Raw genomic sequence first — 23,537 nt, forward strand, 5'->3', positions numbered from 1 at the left:
TCTGAGCTAAATGGTTTCTGTCTCATAAGTGATTTTGTCTGGGATACAAACACAATCGGCCTTTCCATGGTGAATGAAGTCCTGTGGGCTGAAAGTGCACAACATGAAGCGTACCACAGTATGTGTGATGACTTCTATGGACTCCTCTATATATTTATAAAATTCAAATTAAAATACTTTTTCACCTCCCAGGTGTTAGAAATCACGGGGCATCTCCTCAAAAATATACTAAAATCATTATTAGTGGAAACAAACACAACATTACTTATGAAATTCCTGCTAAATCTAAAAGATAAAACTGTATTGAAGTAAAAACAAAAGCTCTGTGTATAATTGAGATCTTGGGGTTCATTCACATGGGCGCTGTAGCCTGTCCAGTGTGAATCAATTGTTTGTGTGGCTAGAGCTGTGTGCAGGCAGCCAATGTTATGCTATGGGTACGGACACAACCTCAGGCATAGCTCCCAACTGTCCCTGATTTCGAGGGACTGTCCCTGATTTCGAATGTAGCATTACCCCCATGAGCATTGATTGAGTAATAAGTTTGGGATCCCTGGCAATCTGAACCCCCTGTTGGAGTCCACCCTCTGCTGACACCAATGTACTCCGCTAACCCAGATAATTTGCACCTGCAAAATGGACTCACACACAGAGTAGTATAAACCAATGTGACGTTTATATTGAATTGCAGGGTAACTGAGTCAAGAATAACAGAATAGCATTTGACTTGATAATAACTCTGGTGAAGGTCAGCAACTATGACCCAATGTATATCAACATACACAATAAATAACAGTATTTACCCTCTAGGGGACCACCCACAGTACATATACTGCAGCAACGTGGCCCATGTGTGCAGGATCACGTTTATAAATGTCATCCTGTTTACTTGGTAGGGGGCGCGCGACCGTCCTACCCACGGCACCGATCATGGCCGCGGGTGTCAATCACCAGGTCCCGGCCGGTGATTACCCGCCGGAGCCCAGCGATTGCCGGCAAACACTGACAGGAAACACAGCTTCATTATTATCAGTGGAGCTCTCCTCCCTGTCAGTTTTCAGCACACTGTTCTGGATTGCAGAGTTCAGCTTTCCGGAACAGTGTGTGACAGTGAAGTACACCCTCCCACTCCCTACTAAAACACTCCCCTCACACAGTTAACCCTTTGATTGCCTTTTTATGTTAACCCCTTCTTTCCCAGTGCCATTAGTACAGTGTCACTGCTTTTTTTTTGCACTGATCACTGTATTGGTGTCACTGGGGATGTCAGTGACCCCAAGTCAGTTCCCCCCCAGTGTCAGAATGTCCGTGCTGTGTTCTGCATGAGTTCTACCTATACATCCAGAACCTTCCTAGATTGCTTGGATACAGAGGAAGCCAGAGGCAGAACTAGCGGCACTTTAACACGCTGAGCAGGCATTACTAAACAATTGCAGCTCTCTCTTAAGCAGAAAGCCTAAGTAAATTCTCCTAACAGTTGTCCTATCAAGCAGGGGAACCAACTGTACTCTTCTTATCCTAGCTCCTATCTAGGAGGGTGCTACATACTATTTAAATGTCATTTTTCTTGGAGTTGGGCTTTAGTTATAAAGATTTTGAACTATAGACTGTAGATGTGATGTGTACATAGATGTGCAAAGGTTCTAGCAAAAGTGTGAATTTTCTTGAAACCTTCTGTAATTCCCAGCTTTCCATACCAACTCTCTGGAAAAACTACCTGACACCGTCAATAAAGACAAGAGAAAAGAGCTCCTCTCTGAAATAGATGGAATGGAAGAGGATATCATGATATATGAGCCGTGTAAGTGTTTTCTTTTAATATATATGTTTACAGCTGCACAATCTGCACAAATGATACATCTGTTAGGACATATAAGTTTGTGGGGGACATTCACATGAATTCAAAATACTTGTAATGACACCATTCTGGTAGTAGTTTCCTTAAGAACTACCTGCGCCTAGCTCAGACAAGCATTTGCACCAGTGATTGTAACATTATCCACACGTGCTCCAAATTCTCCCAGCTCCAACTACCACCATATATACTGCGAGCAGGCAGCACATCCAGGCATCGTTCTGCTGGGTAACTTGGTTGACAGCTGTAATTGGAAGTGAAGTGGGAGCCGTGGCCCTGCTGTTAATAGAAATTGCATTGTTTCCTTTGTTAATGTAAGTGCATTTTTAACCACTAAGGGGCGCCCGCAGTACATATACTGCTACAAGGCGGCCCCTGTGTGCAGGATCACGTATATAAACGTGATCTTACATTTTGGGGTAGGGGTTGCATGCGACCACCCTACTCGTGCACCGATCGCGGCCATGGGTGTCAATCACCGGGTCCCGGTCGGTGATTAGCCGCCAGAGCCCGACAATTGCCGGCAAACGCTGACGGGGAGGAAGGCTGCATTGTTTCCAATGGAGTTCTCCTCCCTGTCAGTTTTCAGCACACTGTTTCGGATTGCTATGCATAGCCTTCCAGATCAGTGTGTAACAGTGAAGTACACACCCCCCCGCCCCCTAGTAAAACACTCCCTTCACACAGGTAACCCTTTGATTGCCTCCAAATGTTAACCCTTTCCTCCCCAGTGCCATTAGTACAGTCTCAGTGGGGTTTTTTTTTGCACTGATCACTGTATTGGTGTTACTGGGGACCCCAAGTCAGTACCCCCCAATGTCAGAATGTCCACCGCAGTCCTGCCATAAGTTGCTGATGACCGCCATAAGTTGCTGATTGCCGCCATAAGTCGCTGATCACCGCTATTCGTATAAAAAAATTTTTAAAAATCCAGTATCTATACCGCCATTTGTGCACACTATAACTTTCACGTAAACCAATTATTTTACACGTGTTGGGATTTTTTTTAGCAAAGACATGTCGCAGAATACAATTTGGACTAAATTTTTGATGAAATTTGATTTTTACATTTTTTTTTGCTGGACCTGCTTTATAGCAAATAGTCCAAAATATTTTTTTTTTCAAAATTATCGTTTTGTTTTTTTTTTCTTTTATAAGGCAAAAAATAAAAAAAACGCACAGGTGATCAAATACCACCGAAAGCCCAATTTGTGAGAAAAAAGAACGTAAATTTCATTCTGGTGCAGTGTTGCATGACTACGCAATTGTCAGTTAAAGTAACGCAGCGCCGTAACACAAACTGCTTCTGTAACCGCTTCCTGACCACCCTACAGCAGAAATACTACTACAGGGTGGCACGGGTGTGCAAAATCACATATATATATAATATATACATGATTCGCGCTCCCGTGGTTTTCATGCCCCTCCCAGATGATGTCAGATTGCCCGTCAGTACACCAGTCATCACATTTAACCCCTTGATTGCCAGGAAGACGCTCATACACAATAAGCCTCCATTGCTAGTATAGTGTCTGAACGGATCAATATCTTTGATCAGATCAGCACTATACCAGCATTCACATTAGTATAGTGTCCCCAAAAACACAGCATTAGCGAGATCAGCCCCGACACCTGCCAGCACCTGGTTTTCTCCCCCAACAAGTGCAGTGTCAGTAGGTCTCTGTCACTTGATACATTGCACACAAAACCGCAGTGTTGGCAGAATCAGGCCTGATCTCTGTTAGCACTTGCTGGTAAATTTTTATGACTCTCATATGCAGCAGAGTGCCAATACTAGTGTCATGCTACCTTTTGGTGAACTGGCGAGCACTAGTGGCCTAGTACATCCTGGTCTTTCACATACCTCTCAAGAGTGTAAGCTCCCAGGATCAGGCCCTCCTAACCCTCTTGTATTGAACTGTATTGTTGATGTAATGTCTCCCATTATATTGTAAAGCGCTGAGCAAACTGTTGGCACTATATACATCCTGTATTATAATAATAATAATACCAGCACTGCAGTATGACTTGGTGACGTGGCGAGTCCCATAAGTGCAGTACAAGCTGGTGCGGTGGCGAGCACAAGTAGTGTCCTGCAGTCACCAAGAATTCGCACACAGGCCCATAGAGCCCCTAGTATCCTTCCGAATGTGCTTGCAAATCCCAATTGGCAGCCCACAAATTCTGCAGCACCCGTACTTCCCCCCCATTTTGGAATTCAGGTGGAAACAGCAAATTTAACTACTCCCCTTGATTTTTGGAGTGGTTTTTCATGGGAGATCTGTATGCATTGATTGCGGATCAAAGCAATTTATATGCACAACAATTTATTGCCGCCCACCCAAATTCAAACCTTGCCAGACCATTCGCATGGAAACCCATTACAGTTTCCAAATTTACTTTTTTTTTTTTTTTTTTGGGCCTAACCCTCAACATGGGCATGACTAAAAAAAATGAATTGTGGTTGTATTGTACAGCGCCCGATTCATCATATGCCCGTGTTCTCTGCTGCCATGGCCAGGCATAGAAATGAGTATCATGTGTTTTATGCATTTCAATGACAATGCACTCAGTCATCCTCGGGGTGACCCTGAATTTGACCGGCTCCTCAAAATTCAGCCCCTCGCAAATCACCTTAACCATAAATTTGCAGATGTCTATACTCCCCAGCAAAATATCTGCATTGATAAGGCCCTCATTAATTTTTCTGGCCACCTTGCATTCAAACAATTTCTCCCCAGCAAGCGTGCCAGATATGGGGTCAAGATGTATAAGACCTGTGAGAGGGCAACAGGCTATACATATACATTTTGGATTTATGAGGGAAAAGATAGTCATGTGGAGCCCCCTGGATGCCCAGACTACATGGGGAGCAGTGACAAGATAGTTTGGGACTTGGTGTCATCCTTTTTCCATATGGGGTACTACTTATACGTGGACAATTTTTATTCAAGCGTGCCACTATTTAGACATTTGTACAATCTTGGAACTGGTGCATGTGGCACCGTGTGACCTAATGTGTGCCCACCATTAGAAGTGGGTGGATGCAGGGAGGTATATTCTAATGGTGGGCATACCACACACTTTTTCTGGCAGAGATTTCTTCTGTTTTTTTCATTCAGTCCACAGGCTGCATACAAAAAAAAAACAAAAAAAAAAACATAGCATACTGTATATACCCAGCAAGGATCAGCAATGTACTGGTACATCCCTGGACTTTGAATGGTTATACCAGGATGATGCCTACAGTTGCAGGCATCATCCTGGTATCACTTTTTTTCAGCCGGCGATCGGCTTTCATGTAATAGCAATCCTAATGGCTAATTAGCTGCAGGGTTGCTTTTACAAGCAGTGGGAGAGTATACGCCCCCCTCCCTCCCCTGCTGCCTTCCATCTCCTTCTCGGGCAGTCCCATGCCATCAGGGAAACCTGAGAATGCAGCCAGTGTTTCTGCCAGCTGACCATAGAGCTGATTGGAGACCAGAATGGTGACAATCATCTCTATACTCTAAGAAATCATAAGCTATGAGCATTTCATCACTTCAGTTTCGCAGGATAAAAACAGCGCCATTTGTAAATCGGAAAAGCATCTGAACACACCGATCTTGGTTTGATTAGATAATAATGCAAGGGCAGAGGAGAGATCTAGAGTCTGATAGACCACGAGCGTTGACCCTGTGCCAGTATGTAAACAGCGGTTGCACCATACATGTGAGGTATCGCCTTTTACATCAGATCAAGAGCAGTAATTCTAACACTAGACCTCCTCTGTAATTCTAAAATGGTAGCTTGTAAAGGCTTTTAAAACGTTGCCTATGGATATTAAAAACATGCAGTTTGTCGCCATTGCACGGGGCATGCTCAGTTTTGCATCATGTCATGTTTGGTATCTATTTACTCGGCATACCTCTTTTATATCTTAACCAAATAATTGGCCAATATATTGTGTTTTTGTGCATTAAAAGTAAAAATTTTTTTTTACTTTTTTTTAAATTTGTGTTTTAAAAATTGCTGCAAGTATTACGTGACAAACAATTGTAGCACCCACCATATATTTTTTTTTTTACACAAAATTGTCACCTAAATGATTTATTGCTCACATGCCATATGTGTATGTGGAATTACTCCCCAAAATACATTCTGCTACTTCTCCAGAGTATGGGGGTACCACATGTGAGAGATGTTTTGGCAGTCTAGCCAAGTACAGCACCTCTAAATCCAATAAGCACCTTCAGGCTTTTAAAGGGCTTTATTTCCTCATTACACTTCCAGACTACCTCCAGTTTTAGAGGCTCTGAAATGCCAGGATAGCACCAACCCCCCCAAATGACCCCTTTTTGGAAAGCAGACACCCCAAGGAATTTGATAAGAAGCATGGTGAGTATTTTGCAGATTGCTACTGTTGCCACAGGTTTTTGGAAAATGAAGAAAAAAACCAAACATTTTTTCTTTTCTTCTTTTTATATTTCAAAACCTTGTGAGAAAAAATGAGATCTGCAAAATACTGACCATGCCTTTTTAAATTCCTTGGGTTGTCTGCTTTCCAAAAGTAGACCATTTGGTGGGGGGGGGGGGGGTGCTATTCTGACATTTCAGGGCCTCTGAAACTGTGATAGGTAGGGATAAAGTGAAGTGAGGACGTTACGCACCTTCCAGGTTTCAAAGTGGTCATTGGATTTCAGGCTCCTGTATGTGGCTAGGCTCCCAAAACGTCTCACACATGTGGTATCCCTATACTCGGTAGAAGTAGCAGAATGTATATTGGGGTGTAATTCCACATATACCCATGGCTTGTGCGAGAAATAAATCCTTTAAATGACAGCTTTGTGTAAAAAAAAAAAAGTTTGTCATTTTCCAGAAACTTGTGGACAAAAAATAAATCTTCCATGGACTCAATATGCCTCTCAGCAGATAGCTTAGGGTGTCTACTTTCCGAACCTTTCTTTACATTGCTTTTCTGCACACAAAAATGTATAATTTTGTTTCACTGAGTCTATCTTAAATAACTTCATTAAAGCCAGCAACTGTTGAGATAATGAACACCTTGGTCAGGCCTATGTCATGTACAATATATACCATATTTTTCACTCCATAAGACGCACCTAGACTTTAGAGGAGAACAAGAACAAAAATATTCTGCAGGACTGCAGACACAGTACAGGAGATGACCAGAGCCTGCAGACACAGTACAGGAGATGACCAGAGCCTGCAGACACAGTACAGGAGATGACCAGAGCCTGCGGACGCAGTACAGGGGATGACCAGAGCCTGCGGACGCAGTACAGGGGATGACCAGAGCCTGCAGACGCAGTACAGGGGATGAACAGAGCCTGCGGATGCGGTACAGGGGATGACCAGAGCCTGCAGACCTTTGGGGAGCGGGGGGAGGCAGGTGCCAAATTTGATACCCACTTACATGGAGTTGTCCTCCCCCCCTCTCCCTGCCCGTAGTCTTGTGGGACACGTGACAGGTCCCAGAAGACTGCCGGACCATTTGAACATGCGCAGTGGGCACTCGGCTGTGAAGCCGCAAGCTGTCACAGCCGGGTGCCCACACTGAAGATGCCGGCACCAGGGAGAGACGACGACTGGTGAAAGCAGGACACCGCTGGACCGAGGAACAGGCAGGACCCAGGAACGGGTTATTCTGCACAATAGAGCCAAGCGGGGGGAATACCAGGCCGGCTGCTCCATATTTGCTCCATAAGACACACACACAATTTCCTCCATTTTTTTTTTGGGGGGGGGGGGAATGTGAGTCTTATGGAGCGAAAAATATGGTATATAGAGGGCAAGAGTAGGAGTCAAGATGGCAATATGGAGAAATGGGTGAAGGGAAAGAGGGAGGGGAGGTAAGAGTGAGATGAGGCAGGGGGTGACATGGAGGGGAAAAAAGAGGGGGCAGAGAGGGGGAAGGAGAGAGAGGGGGTTAGAGGGAGGAGGGAAAGAGGGTGGCAGAGCAAGGGGAGGAATGGACAATGGGGAAAAATGAAAGAGGGGGGAAGAGAAAGGTGGGGGGGAGAGAGAATGAGCACAGAGGCATGTACAGAGATCATTTCCAGTGGTATCTATGCAGTGGTCACTCCTTTCATAGGACTCCACAGTTTTGCTTTTTTCCCCATTCTGGACTCTTTCACATGTGTGGTTGGGTCGGTAAAAGCATGTGGTTGAGCCATGGTTTTACTGCTCCCCCTTTAGGGTATATTCACACCAGATGCAGTGGGACTGCGTTGGGCGGCTATTCCAGCTCAGTCCCACCACATGAAAAGCCAAAATACCTTGTCTCTGTAATGTCTAATTCAGTGTTTTGTTGGCTGACAAGCAGCTGGGAGCGGACGGATGCTGCAGCTGGGAGTGGGCAGATGCTGCAGCTGGGAGGGGACGGATGCTGCAGCTGGGAGGGGATGGATGTTGCAGCTGGGAGCGGGCAGATGCTGCAGCTGGGAGGGGACGGATGCTGCAGCCGGGGAGGGGACGGATGCTGCAGCTGGGAGCGGACGGATGCTGCAGCTGGGAGCGGGCGGATGCTGCAGCTGGGAGGGGACGGATGTTGCAGCTGGGAGCGGACGGATTCTGCAGCTGGGAGTGGACGGATGCTGCAGCTGGGAGCGGACGGATTCTGCAGCTGGGAGCGGACGGATTCTGCAGCTGGGAGGGGACGGATTCTTCAGCTGGGAGCGGACGGATTCTTCAGCCATGGTGCTCTGCACTACAACCTCCCCGCAACTGCATGCAATTCATGTGGTGGGGTGGTGCAGCATTTAGGGGGTTCAAACAGATGTCAAATGCCTCTGAAGAGTAATCTGTGAGTGGATTGATTTTCAGAGGAGCAACAGTCTGTTTTAATCAGAAGAGCAGAGGGAGGGACATCTGAAAATGGCAGCAAATGTCAAGGGGGGAGGGGCAGTATGTCTGCACTTACCAACTACTCCCTCAGGCAGCCAGGATCTAAAGTACTTCCTGCACTCTTTATGTAATCCAACTTGGAGCCTGTACATACACAGCAAGCCCTGTCAGTGCGTGTGTGGGGGGGGGGGGTTGAGTATAGGCGGGGCAAACACAGCAGGGATAGGATGGGGGGCGGGGCAGACACAGTAAGGATAGGATGGGGATGGGGCAGACACAGTAGGGATAGGATGGGGGCGGGGCAGACACAGCAGGGTTAGGATGGGGGGCGGGGCAGACACAGTAGGGATAGGATGGGGGCGGGGCAGATTCAGCCTGCTCCATTCCATGCATCCAGCACACTGTACTGAGCACTGCTGATCCTGTGTCTCTCTATCTCGCTGACAGAACTGGTGAGAGTGAGACATTGAGTAACAGGATCGGCAGTGCACCCCCCCTCCCCCTCCCAGCCTGAAACTCCGGCTGTGACAAAGATGCTGCTGCACTGCTGACAAGCTATGGATTTCTCTGTGTGTGAGAGGGCACAGTGCACCCCACACACAATGATGTGTCACTGGTCCTGAGGGGGCACCACTGAAATCTGGGGAGGCAAAGCCCACCCCAGCACCCCCCTAGGTCCGGCCATGATCTATACCATAGTTTGTAGATGCTAGAACTTTCACACAAAGCAATCAATATACACTTATTTGGATTTTTTTACCAAAAACATGGAGCAGAATACATTTTGGCCTAAATTTATAACTAACGTTGAGTTTACTATATATTTTTTTTATAGCCGAAAGTAAAAAATATAGTTTTTCTTCAGAATTTTTGGTCTTTTTTTTTTTGTTTTATAGCGCGAAAAATAAAAAGCGCACAGAAGATCAAATACCACTGAAAGAAAGCTCTATTTGTGTGAAAAAAGGACGTAAATTTCGTTTGGGTACAGCATTGCATGACCGCGCAATTATCAGTTGATTTAGTGCAGCGCCGAGTAGCAAAATCTTAGGAATAACTCACTGAAATCTGTCCGAACAAGAGTCTAGTAAACATCCCGGGTAGGATAAAATTTGAAACACGAAACACGAAATCATAAATTATAATATAATAAATAATCATAACAAATAATAAAATAATAATACATTTAATTCAATGATGTAATCAAACCAAAAACACTGAAATTTGAAATAGAGCGCCAAGTTCGCACATCACTGATCTTAGTCACAAAATCGTTTTCAGTGTCTGATGATGAATTTCCCCCACGAATCATTATCACTCTGTTAGAAGCTTTCCTTAACCTAATATCTAATATCTTCTTATTAACAGTACTAACATAAGTATGAATGAGTTGGATCTTAATAGAATAATTGAGTTATTATATTTATATTTGTTCTAGATTGGGAAAAGTAAGTAATTAGACTTCATAGTCTGTGAATATACATATGAACATATATCTTGGGTTTTCTTTACATTCAAGCCACACATGTGGTGTGTGTGTAATACATCTAATTTACTCTGATTGATGGAATGTCTAGGCCTTCTTAGGTTACACTCAGACTTTAGGAGAAGTAGACTAGAGGTTTGTTATATATACACATCTGTTTCCAATTATGTTGGTGGGACTACAAGGAACACAAGAGATCAGCCCATTTTTAGGAGATGGTGGGGGCTGGATTGCTCTTTTAAGAGCAGAACAAAGACTTTTTAAGGACACACTTTGCTAGGAGCCTTGATGCGTTACACCTCTCACACACACACAAATACATATATACAATCTTATCAAGAACTTAACTATATTTTTTGGACATTATTTAAACATTCTGTATTCCAATATTTTATTTCTAATTTTATGCAACATTGTTATTAAATCATCTTTTTGAGTTTATGCACGAAGTGGAAGGACTTTCTAACTGAACATTTCTCATCAATACAAGTTAACAAAAATATCGAGACAATACGATATTTTACACACTCAATTCTGCAAGTACTGATAACATCTTCTGGGTTCCACGGACAGGGGATGGGGAACCCCGATTCCCAGACACCAGTTCCAGAGACTGGAGATTTGATTGACATTTCTGCTGAGGAGGAACCAGCCGGCACGCCTCCAGCAGAAGAGCCGGCATCAGGGCATGGCGTTGTTGACCTCTGCCCACAACAGTCAGCACTGCAGGAGCTACAGGAAGAGGATGCAATTGGCACCTCACAACTGCGGCTTGAGCTGATGTCTGTGGATGGGACTTCGGTCTTCACTGACACAACCCCATAAAAGGGTCTGTCATTGGGACAGGAGGATGTTAGCCTTACTTGCAAACACTGGGGGATGTCCAAGTCAAAGTGGATGAGACTACAGTCGCCACCTGGATACCCCAGGGATGCTGGGCAGTCGGCCCAGATCCCAAACAGCATGATGGAGTCGGCCCAGCCACCCTGTCTTCTCTCCAGCGACTGAGAGGACTTCAGGGAGAAGGACCAATCCGTACTTCTCCCCAGCGGCGGGTATGTTCTACAAGAGAGGCAGAGGTTGGCTGGGTGAGTAATGCTATGTTTGGGACAATTTGTTTGGGGTACTGTGTGGGTGCTGGCATTGGGGGACTGGAAGTACAGACTAACTTTGGAGTCCACCCGTCTGGGGTTTCCTCCTGCGTTAGTCTCCTGCCGAAAGGGGAGATTTGTGACAGGAGTCACTTTGGGTGGTAGGCCCATATAACCCAGCTCACTTTAGAGAGGTCGGGAGACCCCTGTCTTAGCTCCCCATATCCCTATTATGTGTAAGTCACCCTGTGCCTGTTAGGGGTACAGGGTGATCTGTCCTAATATTGGGGTGGGGGGTTGTTGATTGTGCAATGCCATGTGGTTGCATCCCATTGTTCTATTGTGTGTCTTGCTTGGGAACAAACTATTATGGGATGTATGTATTTGTGTATTGGCTTGGTGGGGGGGGGTGTCTCTAGCAGCCCTCCCTCCTGATGGGACTGTCTGCTAATGTGAAGTCGGCCAGTTCGAGTTTCAAATAAAGTGTTCCATGTGCAGACAAACGGGTGTCATCTAGTCTTGTATGGTCTGATGTAGTGTCTGTGGTCGGTGTTCGGACGGGGAAGCGGTAGTCTAGCGGAAATACCCAAGCGCAGACTGGGTTGGTTCTGTTACAATAAATAAATATTAAAAAATCAGACAAAATACCTAGATCAAGGTTTGATGTAGTTCAGTGCCAGGGTAAGTGTTTGGGTCAAGATTAGGGTCAAAGGTCAGGATTAAAAAACAATTATTATCAGTGTGTTTTAGGTAAAAAAAAAAAAAGTGCACTATTGTTTCTGGGCTGTACTACGGGTACAAACAACATACACATATATGGTATCGCTGTGATTGTCAAGAGCTGGAGAATTTATTTTGGGTTGTTCTTCGGTGGTAGGTTATGATAGTAACAAGAAACACACAGCTAAATTAAAAAGTTTTTTTTTACTATTTTGGGCCAGTTTGGACCTTTTTGATAATACAAAAAAAAAAATCAGTAGATATCCATTACCATTTACCACCAAATGAAAGCCCAATTTGTCCTGAAAAAAACGTGGTATAATCCACCTGGATGTATAAAGTAGTTGTGATGATATGGACGGTTTTACTATCACATGTCAACGTTGCAAAATTCTGCTTAGGCATTTAGATTTGTTTTACCCTTAGGCATGAAGGGGTTAAGGGGGTGTGCGGGGGGGGGGGGGGTGTCCTATACCTACATACTTCAGCTAATAGGTGTTCCTCATTCCCATCTCAAAAGGTTGAGAGGTATGCCTCAGGTCCTAATCTGACAGGTGTGTGGGTACAGGTGTGTGGCCCTAAACACAGGCAGTGTACATTCGGGGCCCCTCACCCACACCTGCACACCTGTCTAACTAACACCTGTGGCTGTTGGTGAATAGCAGGTGTCCCCATAGAGGCAGGCAGCTGCAGCCGCATAAACAAGCCACTCATTTACACAGACAGAGCACCTTAGGAGTTCTTAGAGCTTATTCACATGAGGTTTGGGGGTGGTAAAACCTCACAGTTGAGCTGCACATTTACCCACACCCAACCACTACTCCCTTTAGCTGCAGAGGCATCTACTGGGGATGGTCACATGACACGACTGTGATGCTTTGCTTCGTGGCCTTGGCAGTAATTATACTCCTTGTTCAATGTGACCCATTCAAGTGAATGGCGCTGCTTTGCAAGTGCCCCACAACTGCATGCATTGCATATGGTTGCAGCGCACTAGTGCAATACAATGCCTCCTCTCTGCCTGTCAAATACTCTCTGAGGAGCAAAGGGGAATGGTAAGGGGTAGTTGGGAGAACACCAGGCACACAATGGAAGGCTACAGGAAAGGGTAGTTGGAAGGATATCAGGCACACAGTGGAAGGATAAAGGGAATGGGTAATTGGGAGGATAGCAGGCACAAAGTGGCAGGTTTAGGGAACAGTAGTTGGTAAGATAACAGGCACACAATGGCAGGGTACAGAGGGGTGCAGTTGGCAGGATAGCAGGCACACAGTAGAGGGTTACAAGGAGGTGGTAGTTGGTAGTGTAGCACTACCCCCTTAGTAGTTGCTGAAGATTTGGGTCCCCCTATAGTCCTGCACAGCCAGGCAACACGCATTTCCTTCTAGCCTTGCACTCCAGAGACAGTAAACAGACTTTGAACTTGTTTTTTTTTTTTTGCATGAGGGATACATGGGACGCCCAAGGAACTGTTGAGCTGAGGGTAACTTCCTAGAACTATGTACAAGTGCTCAGAAGGGTTTGTTTCTTCTTGGAGAGCTATCCAGCCTTTCCTGGTATGCCACCTCAGACTCTAAACAAAAAACCCCACAAAAGGATATAGCACCTCAAAGGCTAATAAGCAGCATAAATGTATTATGGACGTAACAATAAAACAGATCATATATATGCAAAACAATGCACATACCCCATCCGTCCCCTCCCCCCCCCCAACAATGTCCCACCCTCCCCTCCCCTCCCCAGGCAACTCTACAGACCCCCTTCCTCCCGGAAGCCAGGTCAACAAGGGCTAACCCTCCACCCCTTACAAAATCCCTAAAGTCCCCCTGTCCCGTGCAGATGGGCACACTCCCCGATAAGACCCTTCTGTGGTAGTGCTGATGACAGTAGGTGTGTCAGGACATGGAATCCGGCTAATGACAGAAATCCCAAAAAGTATAATAGAGTATAGATCCACAAGGTGTAGTTCCACCATGAAAGAGGAGAGCAGCTAAAGAAGGGGCAACCTGGGTTCCTCCAACAAAGTGTGACTCAGTTCATATCTGTAGTAGGTATGCCGCTGTGCTCTAAATCCTCCTATATCCTCGTAGCCATCACTGGAGCCTGTCTATGTCAAACCTTAAATCTGCGTGCACTCGTGAAATGGCAACAATTCTTTTACTTAACTTTATTTAAAAAAAGCTCCCTATGTCAGCAGATATGTCTGCTCTCCTTCCTCCCCTATACCACATCCTGCCGGCACACATTGAGCCAGTCCCGGGCCCACAGATGGGCAAGCAAAGCCTGGGACATATAGCTGACGGGGGGGGGGGGAGGGTGACACTGTGGGCTGTGTGGAAGCAATCGGGTGGCAGCGCTTCCACCTAACAGGTGAGCCCTGCTGCTTGCCCGCATCACGGCTAAAGACAAAAAAACCCTACCTGCATGGCGCCCAGAACTACATGTCCCGGGGGTCAGGCGATAGGAATTGCACATCCCTGCTATTCCCCGCTGGGGTTCTTGCAGCTGATTGCAGACAGGGCTCATTTGCAAGTGTGAATGCTCCTGTAAGTAAATAGCTGCCATTGACCAGTGATCTTCTCCTCCCTGTGAGAATACATTGGAAGCGCCATCTTGGTACACCAGAGTGCTCTCAGTACACCCTAGAGAGGTGACACAAACTGTGAATTGTCTTCCCTGCTAAATGTGAGTTTGTACTTTGGCGTTTTTCTTCCACTTTAAACCTGTTATACAGTTTTGCACTATGGAGGATCTTTTTTTTTGTTTTTGTTGTATGATCCCAAAACATCACGAGTTTTCAAGGGTGTATACCAAGTTACTGAAGGTGGACTAAAGGCTATTGAGATTTGTGGAGCTTCTTGTACCCTGGAGAGGAGCATGCAGGATCCTGCGTGATCCATAAGGCGTTGTGGCCCCTTCGGGTCGCAGGGGGAAGGTGAGCGGGCACACCTGCAGTTTAGGATTATTTCTCACCACCTGCAACAACACAGGAGCATGTTTTTGAAGAATTGTGGATGCTATCTCACATGTGAAATCACTGGTTGCTGAGGACATTTGCGATTTTATCACCTATATATGGTGACTTATATCCCTGTAAGGGAATCACTGTGTGCCACTTATTAATATTTTGAATTATCACTTGAATATTTTGTTTTGATACATTGCACTAATCACCTACCACCTGAATACATCTGTTTATAATTGTGTATTACTATCATATATTGTGTCTAAAAGGTATTAGTTTATTCATAGCGCTACATCATTATCATACCAATTTATCTATTTGTCCACTTAAGGGGAGGATTGGATGTTAGCAGCTGTTCCTGATTCATAGTAGACATAGCAGTGCAGGAGGATATACAAAATATTTTAAATAGCTGCCATTGACCAGTGATCTCCTCCTCCCTGTGAGCATACATTGGAAGCTGAGTCAGAGCAGATTTTATTGGCCTTCTTCAGTATTAGAAGAATATTAGGATGATAATATGTTCATCTTTGTGACTAAATATTGTTTTTAAACATCACTTTCTGCTGTGTGTTATTGTGTTCCCTTCCAGACAATGAAATTCCCCAACTGAAAGAAGAGGATCCAGACCCAACCTGGAAGGAATTGTTAAACATCACTTGCTGCTGGGTGTTTATGTATTCCTTTCCAGACAATGAAATTCCCCAACTGAAAGAAGAGGATCCAGACCCAACCTGGAAGGAAAGGTTACAAATGTACAGGCGTAAAAAATTGGAGTATCTGCGCAGTTTCAAAAAACATGGTAAGTGATTTTCTCTGGGAGGCGAAAAAACAAACAAACACAATTGGCCCTTTCATGGCCCTTTCATGGCCCTTTCATGGCAGACACAGATTCTTGTGGGCTAAAAGTTCACTACATGAAGTGTGTGTTAAACAAGATGACTTCTATTGACTCGCCTATTTGTTTATAAAATGCAAAATAAAATACAATCTCACCCCCCAGGGCTGCAGCTGGACCTTGTACAGCCTGTCTGACTGGATCCCCCCAAAAATATCAACACAAATATTTTCACTAAAAATACACTAAAATCATTATTAGCGGACACAAATACAATATAACTAATACAAAAATCCTGCTGAATCTAAAGGATAACATTGTATTGAGGTAATAAATAAAGCTCAGTGTAAATGAGGTCTTGGGGATAATTCACATAGGTGCTGTGGCCTGTACAGTATGGGTCAGTAGTTTGTTTATGGGGCAGGGGCTGTGTGCAGGCAGCCTATGTTACACAATGGGGACGCAGCACATGTATGAACACAGCCACAGCTCCTAATCTGACAGGCGTGTGGGTGCAGGTATACAGCCTTGAACAGTGTGCATTTGGTGACGCTCACCCACCCCTATATACCTATTAAACGTAGGACCTGTGGCTGTGTGCATGCCCATAGAGTAACAGGCATCTTCAGCTGCATAGACAAACCACTCATTCACACAGCCAGAGTACCTGTGTGAATGAGCACTTAGGGCTTGTTCACAAGTGAGGTTGTGGGGTGGAAAAACCTCACAATTGAGCTGCACTTTTACTGCTCCCCAACCACTACACCTTTAGCTGCAGAGGCATTCACTGGGTATGTACACATGTCATGATTGCTTTGCTTCTTGGCTGTGGCAAGTATTATACCCCCGGTCAAACACGACCCATTCAAGTGATTGGTGCTGCTTTGCAAGCATCTCACAACGACTTGTTCAGTTTTAAGTGCACTAGTGTAAGATGAAGGGGTTAAAGTTCAAATACTTACTGAAGAGCGAAGAGTACAGGTAAGGGGTAGGTGGTAGGATAACTGGCACACAGTTGCAGGGTACAAAGAGGGGGTAGTTGGCAGGACAGCAGGTACACAGTGGCAGGTTACAGGGAAGGGTAGTTGGTAGGGTAGCAGGCACACAGTGGCAGGTTACAGGGAAGGGTAGTTGGTTGGATAGCTGGCACACAGTGGCAGGTTACAGGAAGGGTAGTTGGTAGGGTAGCAGGCACACAGTGGCAGGTTACAGGAAGGGTAGTTGGTAGGGTAGCAGACACACAGTGGCAGGTTACAGGAAGGGTAGTTGGTAGGGTAGCAGGCATACAGTGGCAGGTTACAGGAAGGGTTCTTGGTAGGGTAGCAGGCATACAGTGGCAGAGTACAGGAAGGGGGTAGCTGGTAGAATAACAGGTCCGGGCAGAGGGCAGTGAACTGGCATGCAAGGTGTACAGGCTCACAAGGCTCAATGATTCAGGAGGGGGAGGGATGGTGGCACTAGGTAAAATCTGTCTCAGCCATCCCTGCCCCAGTTCACTCACCTCTGAAATCGGGTAGGATATGAAGAACGGTTGCTTAGGGTATGTAGCTGCCCCTCTGGCTCCAAGAACTGACCCCCTGTGGCTCCCTGGACCATCTGAAAGCTGATGGGGGGGGGAGAAGAGGAGAAGCTGATTGTGCTGCAGGGGGAGCCACAGTGGGATTGGTTTTAGCAGTAAGGCAGTACAGCCAGCCCTCCTGCTCATCAAGTGCCCGGACCACCCTGTTGAACTGATGGTCCTGGGCCCAATACAGCTGGGCCAGCTGTACCCCTTATTACCAACCCTGCCATTACCACAATTAGTCATTATCATGCAGCTTTCCTTTTATTGTAACAAATGATATATAACATCACTGCTTACTTTGCATCTCTCTCCAAAACATCTGAGTCAGAAAAGGAAGTTAGGACCCTTTTAAAATAAACAGTTTTTGAATCACTTTTGATGCCTTCACATTGACTTATAATGCAAAGATGCAGCATGCAGGCCTATTCAAAGGGCAGTGCGCTTCTTGTTTAAGAGATCTACAGGGTTTAAAGGGATACATTTTTCTTTTGCTTTTTAAACCCCAAAAAGTGCATCAAAAAGTGATCAGAGTGAAAGGGCCCTTAATGCATCTGCCAGGTACTAAGATCACAGGAAAAACACAGGGAACCGATAGTTTTATTACGTCCAGAAGCTGTCAGGATCTCTGGGTCCAGCTCTGATTGAGGTCTGAATAAGGGAGTCTCTCCACACAAGGCCACCACCCCAATATATGTTGTATTGTCCTTGGGGCAAATCACTTCCTTCGCCCTCCTCCTTCTCATAACCGAATGGGCTCAGAGGAAGTGCACTGAACGATGTGGAAGACTGGTGGCATGTAGTGGGCAAAGGAAAAGTAGTGCTGGAGACAGCTCCTGATGGAAGGTGAGTATGGCCACACAATCTAGGATTTTTATCCTTCAAAAATGATAGACTACAAATTTTTTAAAAATTAAGAAATTAGAGTCCTACTTTGTTCATGTTCTTGAGTTTTGTTTGTTACTTTCTTACTGCTCACACCTGCATGCACAGTGAAATGGTTAGTGTTGTCTTATATTAATGTGGAGGATTTATTTATAAATGTATTTTCCCTCAGCAACTAGTCCAACAGTTCTTTTCCAGAGAGATGCATTTATTCAGATATTTGCAACAGGTGACAGAAATCCAAATGAATACTTGTACAACGAACAAACAACAGCCCTCAGAGTCCCATTTAAGATACTTCATATCAAACATGGAGATACTACACTGTCCAGCATGCCTTTTGGGCTTGGACAGCTGCAGTCTAATCAAAGTTGTCCAGATATTTCCTAAACTACATTCTTTTACTATTAATTAGATAAACAAGTTACCCTTTGAAGAATGCTGTTTACCATACTTAATACCCCTTTTCATGTTATTAGATAGTAGATGCTGGCCAAGTCCTCTCAGGTCTGACTGAGCAATCTGCATTTTATCACCCTTGCAAGTTTGCAAATTACCTCCTTTGAAATGTAACATGTTGGCCCCCAAGTGCCAAGGTGATGTTGCATAAACTTAACATAGCAAACAGTCCTTGGCTATCCTTTTGTTGTGTAAAATACATCTAGCCCAGTCATATTCTGGCCTGGTCAATAACGTGAGAATACACACATACACATATATATATTTACAATATCCTACAATTAGGGATTCACGGGACCCCTAAAATCCAGTTGTACATGGAGAAAGCAACCAATAATCTGCCCACGTAATGAACATGCAGTTGATATGTAACCCTTCTCCCTTTACCATGTTGGCAACCTCTTCTAGACAATAGAGGTACTGACATCAATTGACAGCCCATGGATGCCTAAGGCTGGCCATACATTATTCAATTTTTTTCTACAATTTTCCAAAACCATATAATATGAGGTCAAACCTAAACACTTTCAGTTTGTATGCAATTAGACAGGCCCTTGCACTACATAGCTGAAGATAAATCTAAAGGAAATTGAACAAGAAAATTGTATAATATATGGCCAGATTAAGCACAATATTGTACATGCAGGAGACATTCACACCAGTGGCCTGCTGGAGATAATTTTTTAGGGTACTGGCAGTGCTCATCCTGTTCCTCCTTGCACAAAGAAGCAGATACCGGTCCTGCTGATAGGTTAAGGACTTTCTACAACCCTGTCCAGCTCTCCTAGAGTGCCTGACTCCTGGAATTTCCTCCAAGCTCTTGAGACTCTGCTGGGAGACACAGCAAACCTTCTGGCAATGGCATGTATTGATGTGCCATCCTGGAGAAGGACTTCCTGTGCAACCTCTGTAGGGTCCAGGTATCACCTCATGCTACCAGTAGTGACACTGACCATAGCCAAATAGAAAACTAGTGAAAAAACAGTCAGAAAAGATGAGTAGGGTAAAAATGTCAGTGGCTTTCACCTGTAAAACCATTCCTGTTTTGGGGGTCGTCTCATTGTTGCTCATCTAGTGCACCTGTTGTTAATTTCATTAACACCAAAGCAGCTGAAACTGACTTACAACCCCCTCTGCTACTTAACTGACCAGATCAATATCCCAGGAGTGTCACTGACTTGATGCTATGCTTTAATTAAAAAGTGTTTCTTTAATTTTTTGAGCAGTGTATATTGTTTTAAACATTACTTAGTGCTGTATGTTATTGTGTTCCTTTCCAGGTGGATACGTTATCATCCTGGAAGAAGGGAATCCAGTCCCAACCGTGAATAAGAGTTTGACAAAATTCAGTTTTGAAAAATTCTTGTCTGAGTTAAATGGTTTCTGTCTCATAAGTGATTTTGTCTGGGACACAAACACAATTGGCCTTTTCATGGTGAATGAAGTCCTGTGGGCTACAAGTGCACAACATGAAGCGTACCACAGTATGTGTGATGACTTCTATCGACTCCACTATATATTTATAAAATTCAAATTAAAATACTTTTTCACCTCCCAGGGCTGCTGTTAGAAATCACAGGACATCTCCTCAAAAATATACTAAAATCATTGTTAGTGGACACAAACACAGCATTACTTATGAAATTCCTGCTAAATCTAAAAGATAAAACTGTATTGAAGTAAAAACAAAAGCTCTGTGTATAATTGAGACCTTGGGGTTCATTCACATGGGCGCTGTAGCCTGTCCAGTGTGAATAAATTGTTTGTGTGGCTAGAGCTGTGTGCAGGCAGCCTATGTTATGCTATGGGTACGGACACAACCTCAGGCATAGCTCCCAACTGTCCCTGATTTCGAGGGACTGTTCCTGATTTCGAATGTAGCACTACCCCCATGAGCATTGATTGAGTAATAGGTTTGGGATCCCTGGCAATCTGAACCCCCTGTTGGAGTCCACCCTCTGCTGACACCAATGTACTCTGCTAACCCAGATAATTCACACCTGCAAAATGGACTCACACACAGGGTAGTATAAACCAATGTGACGTTTATATTGAATTGCAGGGTAACTGAGTCAAGAATAACAGAATAGCATTTGACTTGATAATAACTCTGGTCAAGGTCAGCAACTATGACCCAATGTATATCAACATACACAATAAATAACAGTATTTACCCTCTAGGGGACCACCCATAGTACATATACTGCAGCAACGTGGCCCCTGTGCGCAGGATCACGTTTATAAATGTCATCCTGTTTACTTGGTTTACTTGGTAGGGGGCGCACGACCGTCCTACCCACGGCACGATCATGGCCGCGGGTGTCAATCACCAGGTCCCGGCTGGTGATTACCCGCCGGAGCCCGGCGATTGCTGACAAACACTGCTCTCCTCCCTGTCAGTTTTCAGCACACTGTTCTGGATTGCAGAGTCCAGCTTTCCGGAACAGTGTGTGACAGTCAAGTACACCCTCCCACTCCCTAGTAAAACACTCCCCTCACACAGTTAACCCTTTGATTGCCTTTTTATGTTAACTCCTTCCTTCCCAGTGCCATTAGTACAGTGTCACTGCTTTTTTTTTGCACTGATCACTGTATTGGTGTCACTGGGGATGTCAGTGACCCCAAGTCAGTTCCCCCCCAGTGTCAGAATGTCCGTGCTGTGTTCTGCATGAGTTATACCTATACATCCTGAACTTTGTTAGATTGCTTGGATACAGAGGAAGCCAGAGGCAGAACTAGCAGCACTTGAACACGCTGAGCAGGCATTACTAAACAATTGCAGCTCTCTGTTAAGCAGAAAGCCTAAGTAAATTCTCCTAACAGTTGTCCTATCAAGCAGGGGAACCAACTGCACTCTTCTTATCCTAGCACCTATCTAGGAGGGTGCTACATACTATTTAAATGTCATTTTTCTTGGAGTTGGGCTTTAGTTATAAAGATTTTGAACTGTAGACTGTAGATGTGATGTGTACATAGATGTGCAAAGGTTCTGGCAAAAGTGTGAATTTTCTTGAAACCTTCTGCAATTCCCAGCTTTCCATACCAACTGTCTGAAAAAACTACCTGACACCGTCAATAAAGACAAGAGAAAAGAGCTCCTCTCTGAAATAGATGGGTTGGACGAGGATATCATAATATATGAGCCGTGTAAGTGTTTTCTTTTAATATATATGTTTACAGCTGCACAATCTGCACAAATGATACATCTGTTAGGACATATAAGTTTGTTGGGGACATTCACATGAATTCAAAATACTGGTAATGACACCATTCTGGTAGTAGTTTCCTTAAGAACTACCTGCGCCTAGCTCAGACAAGCATTTGCACCAGTGATTGTAACATTATCCACACGTGTTCCAAATTCTCCCAGCTCCAACTACCACCATATATACTGCGAGCAGGCAGCACACCCAGGCCTCGTTCTGCTGGGTAACTTGATTGACAGCTGTAATTGGAAGTGAAGTGGGAGCCGTGGCCCTGCTGTTAATAGAAATTGCAGTTTCCTTTGTTAATGTAAGTGCATTTTTAACCACTAAGGGGCGCCCGCAGTACATATACTACTACAAGGCGGCCTCTGTGTGCAGGACCACGTATATAAATGTGATCTTACATTTTGGGGTAGGGGGTGCATGCGACCACCCTACTTGCTCACCGATCGCGGCCATGGGTGTCAATCACCGGGTCTTGGTCGGTGATTAGCCGCCAGAGCCCAACAACGGGGAGGAACGGGGAGGAAGGCTGCATTGTTTCTAATGGAGTTCTCCTCCCTGTCAGTTTTCAGCACTCTGTTTCGGATTGCTATGCACAGCCTTCTAGATCAGTGTGTAACAGTGAAGTACACACCCCCCGCCCCCTAGTAAAACACTCCCTTCACACAGTTAACCCTTTGATTGCCTCCAAATGTTAACCCTTTCCTCCCCAGTGCCATTAGTACAGTGTCAATGGTTTTTTTTTTTTGTACTGATCACTGTATTGGTGTCACTAAGTGACCCCAAGTCAGTACCCCCCAATGTCAGAATGTCCACCGCAGTCCTGCCATAAGTCGCTGATGACCGCCATAAGTTGCTGATCACCGCTATTAGTATAAAAAAAAAATTAAAAATACAGTATCTATACCACCATTTGTGCACGCTATAACTTTCACGTAAACCAATTATTTTACACATGTTCAGATTTTTTTTAGCAAAGACATGTCGCAGAATACAATTTGGACTAAATTTATGACGAAATTTGATTTTTACATTTTTTTTGCTGGACCTGCTTTATACCAAATAGTCCAAAATATTTTTTTTTTCAAAATTGTCGTTTTTTTTCTTTTATAGGGCAAAAAATAAAAAAATGCACAGGTGATCAAATACCACCGAAAGCCCAATTTGTGAGGAAAAAAGAACGTAAATTTCATTCTGGTGCAGTGTTGCATGACTGCGCAATTGTCAGTTAAAGTAACGCAGCACTGTAACACAAACTGCTTCTGTAACCGCTTCCTGACCGCCCTATAGCAGAAATACTACTACAGGGTGGCACGGGTGTGCAAAATCACATATATATAATATATACGTGATTCGCACTCCCGTGGTTTTCATGCCCCTCCCAGATAATGTCAGATTGCCCGTCATTACACCAGTCATCACATTTAACCCCTTGATTGCCAGGAAGACCCTCATACACAATAAACCTTCATTGCTAGTATAGTGTCTGAATGAATCAATATCTTTGATCAGATCAGCACTATACCAGCATTCACATTAGTATAGTGTCCCCAAAAACACAGCATTAGTGGGATCAGCCCCGGCACCTGCCAGCACCTGGTTTTCTCCCCCAACAAGTACAGTGT

General features: G+C 44.6%; 1 protein-coding gene across 1 annotated transcript in view; it reads left to right on the plus strand.

Annotated features, from left to right (window-relative positions):
- Nucleotides 1-23,537, plus strand: part of LOC149452041 (uncharacterized) — an 860,283-nt gene continuing 836,746 nt past the window's right edge. Inside the window, exons 1-3 of the mRNA XM_089689852.1 lie at nucleotides 1-118; nucleotides 1,688-1,801; nucleotides 15,553-15,762. Of these exons, the coding sequence (XP_089545978.1) occupies nucleotides 67-118; nucleotides 1,688-1,801; nucleotides 15,553-15,762 (376 nt within the window). The 5' untranslated portion in view covers nucleotides 1-66. The remainder of the gene's footprint in view (nucleotides 119-1,687; nucleotides 1,802-15,552; nucleotides 15,763-23,537) is intronic.

Source organism: Staurois parvus, unplaced genomic scaffold (genome assembly GCF_062004578.1).
Source record: "Staurois parvus isolate SC_StPar_1 unplaced genomic scaffold, SC_StPar_1.0 ptg000500l, whole genome shotgun sequence".
Classification (NCBI taxonomy): Eukaryota; Metazoa; Chordata; class Amphibia; order Anura; family Ranidae; genus Staurois; species Staurois parvus.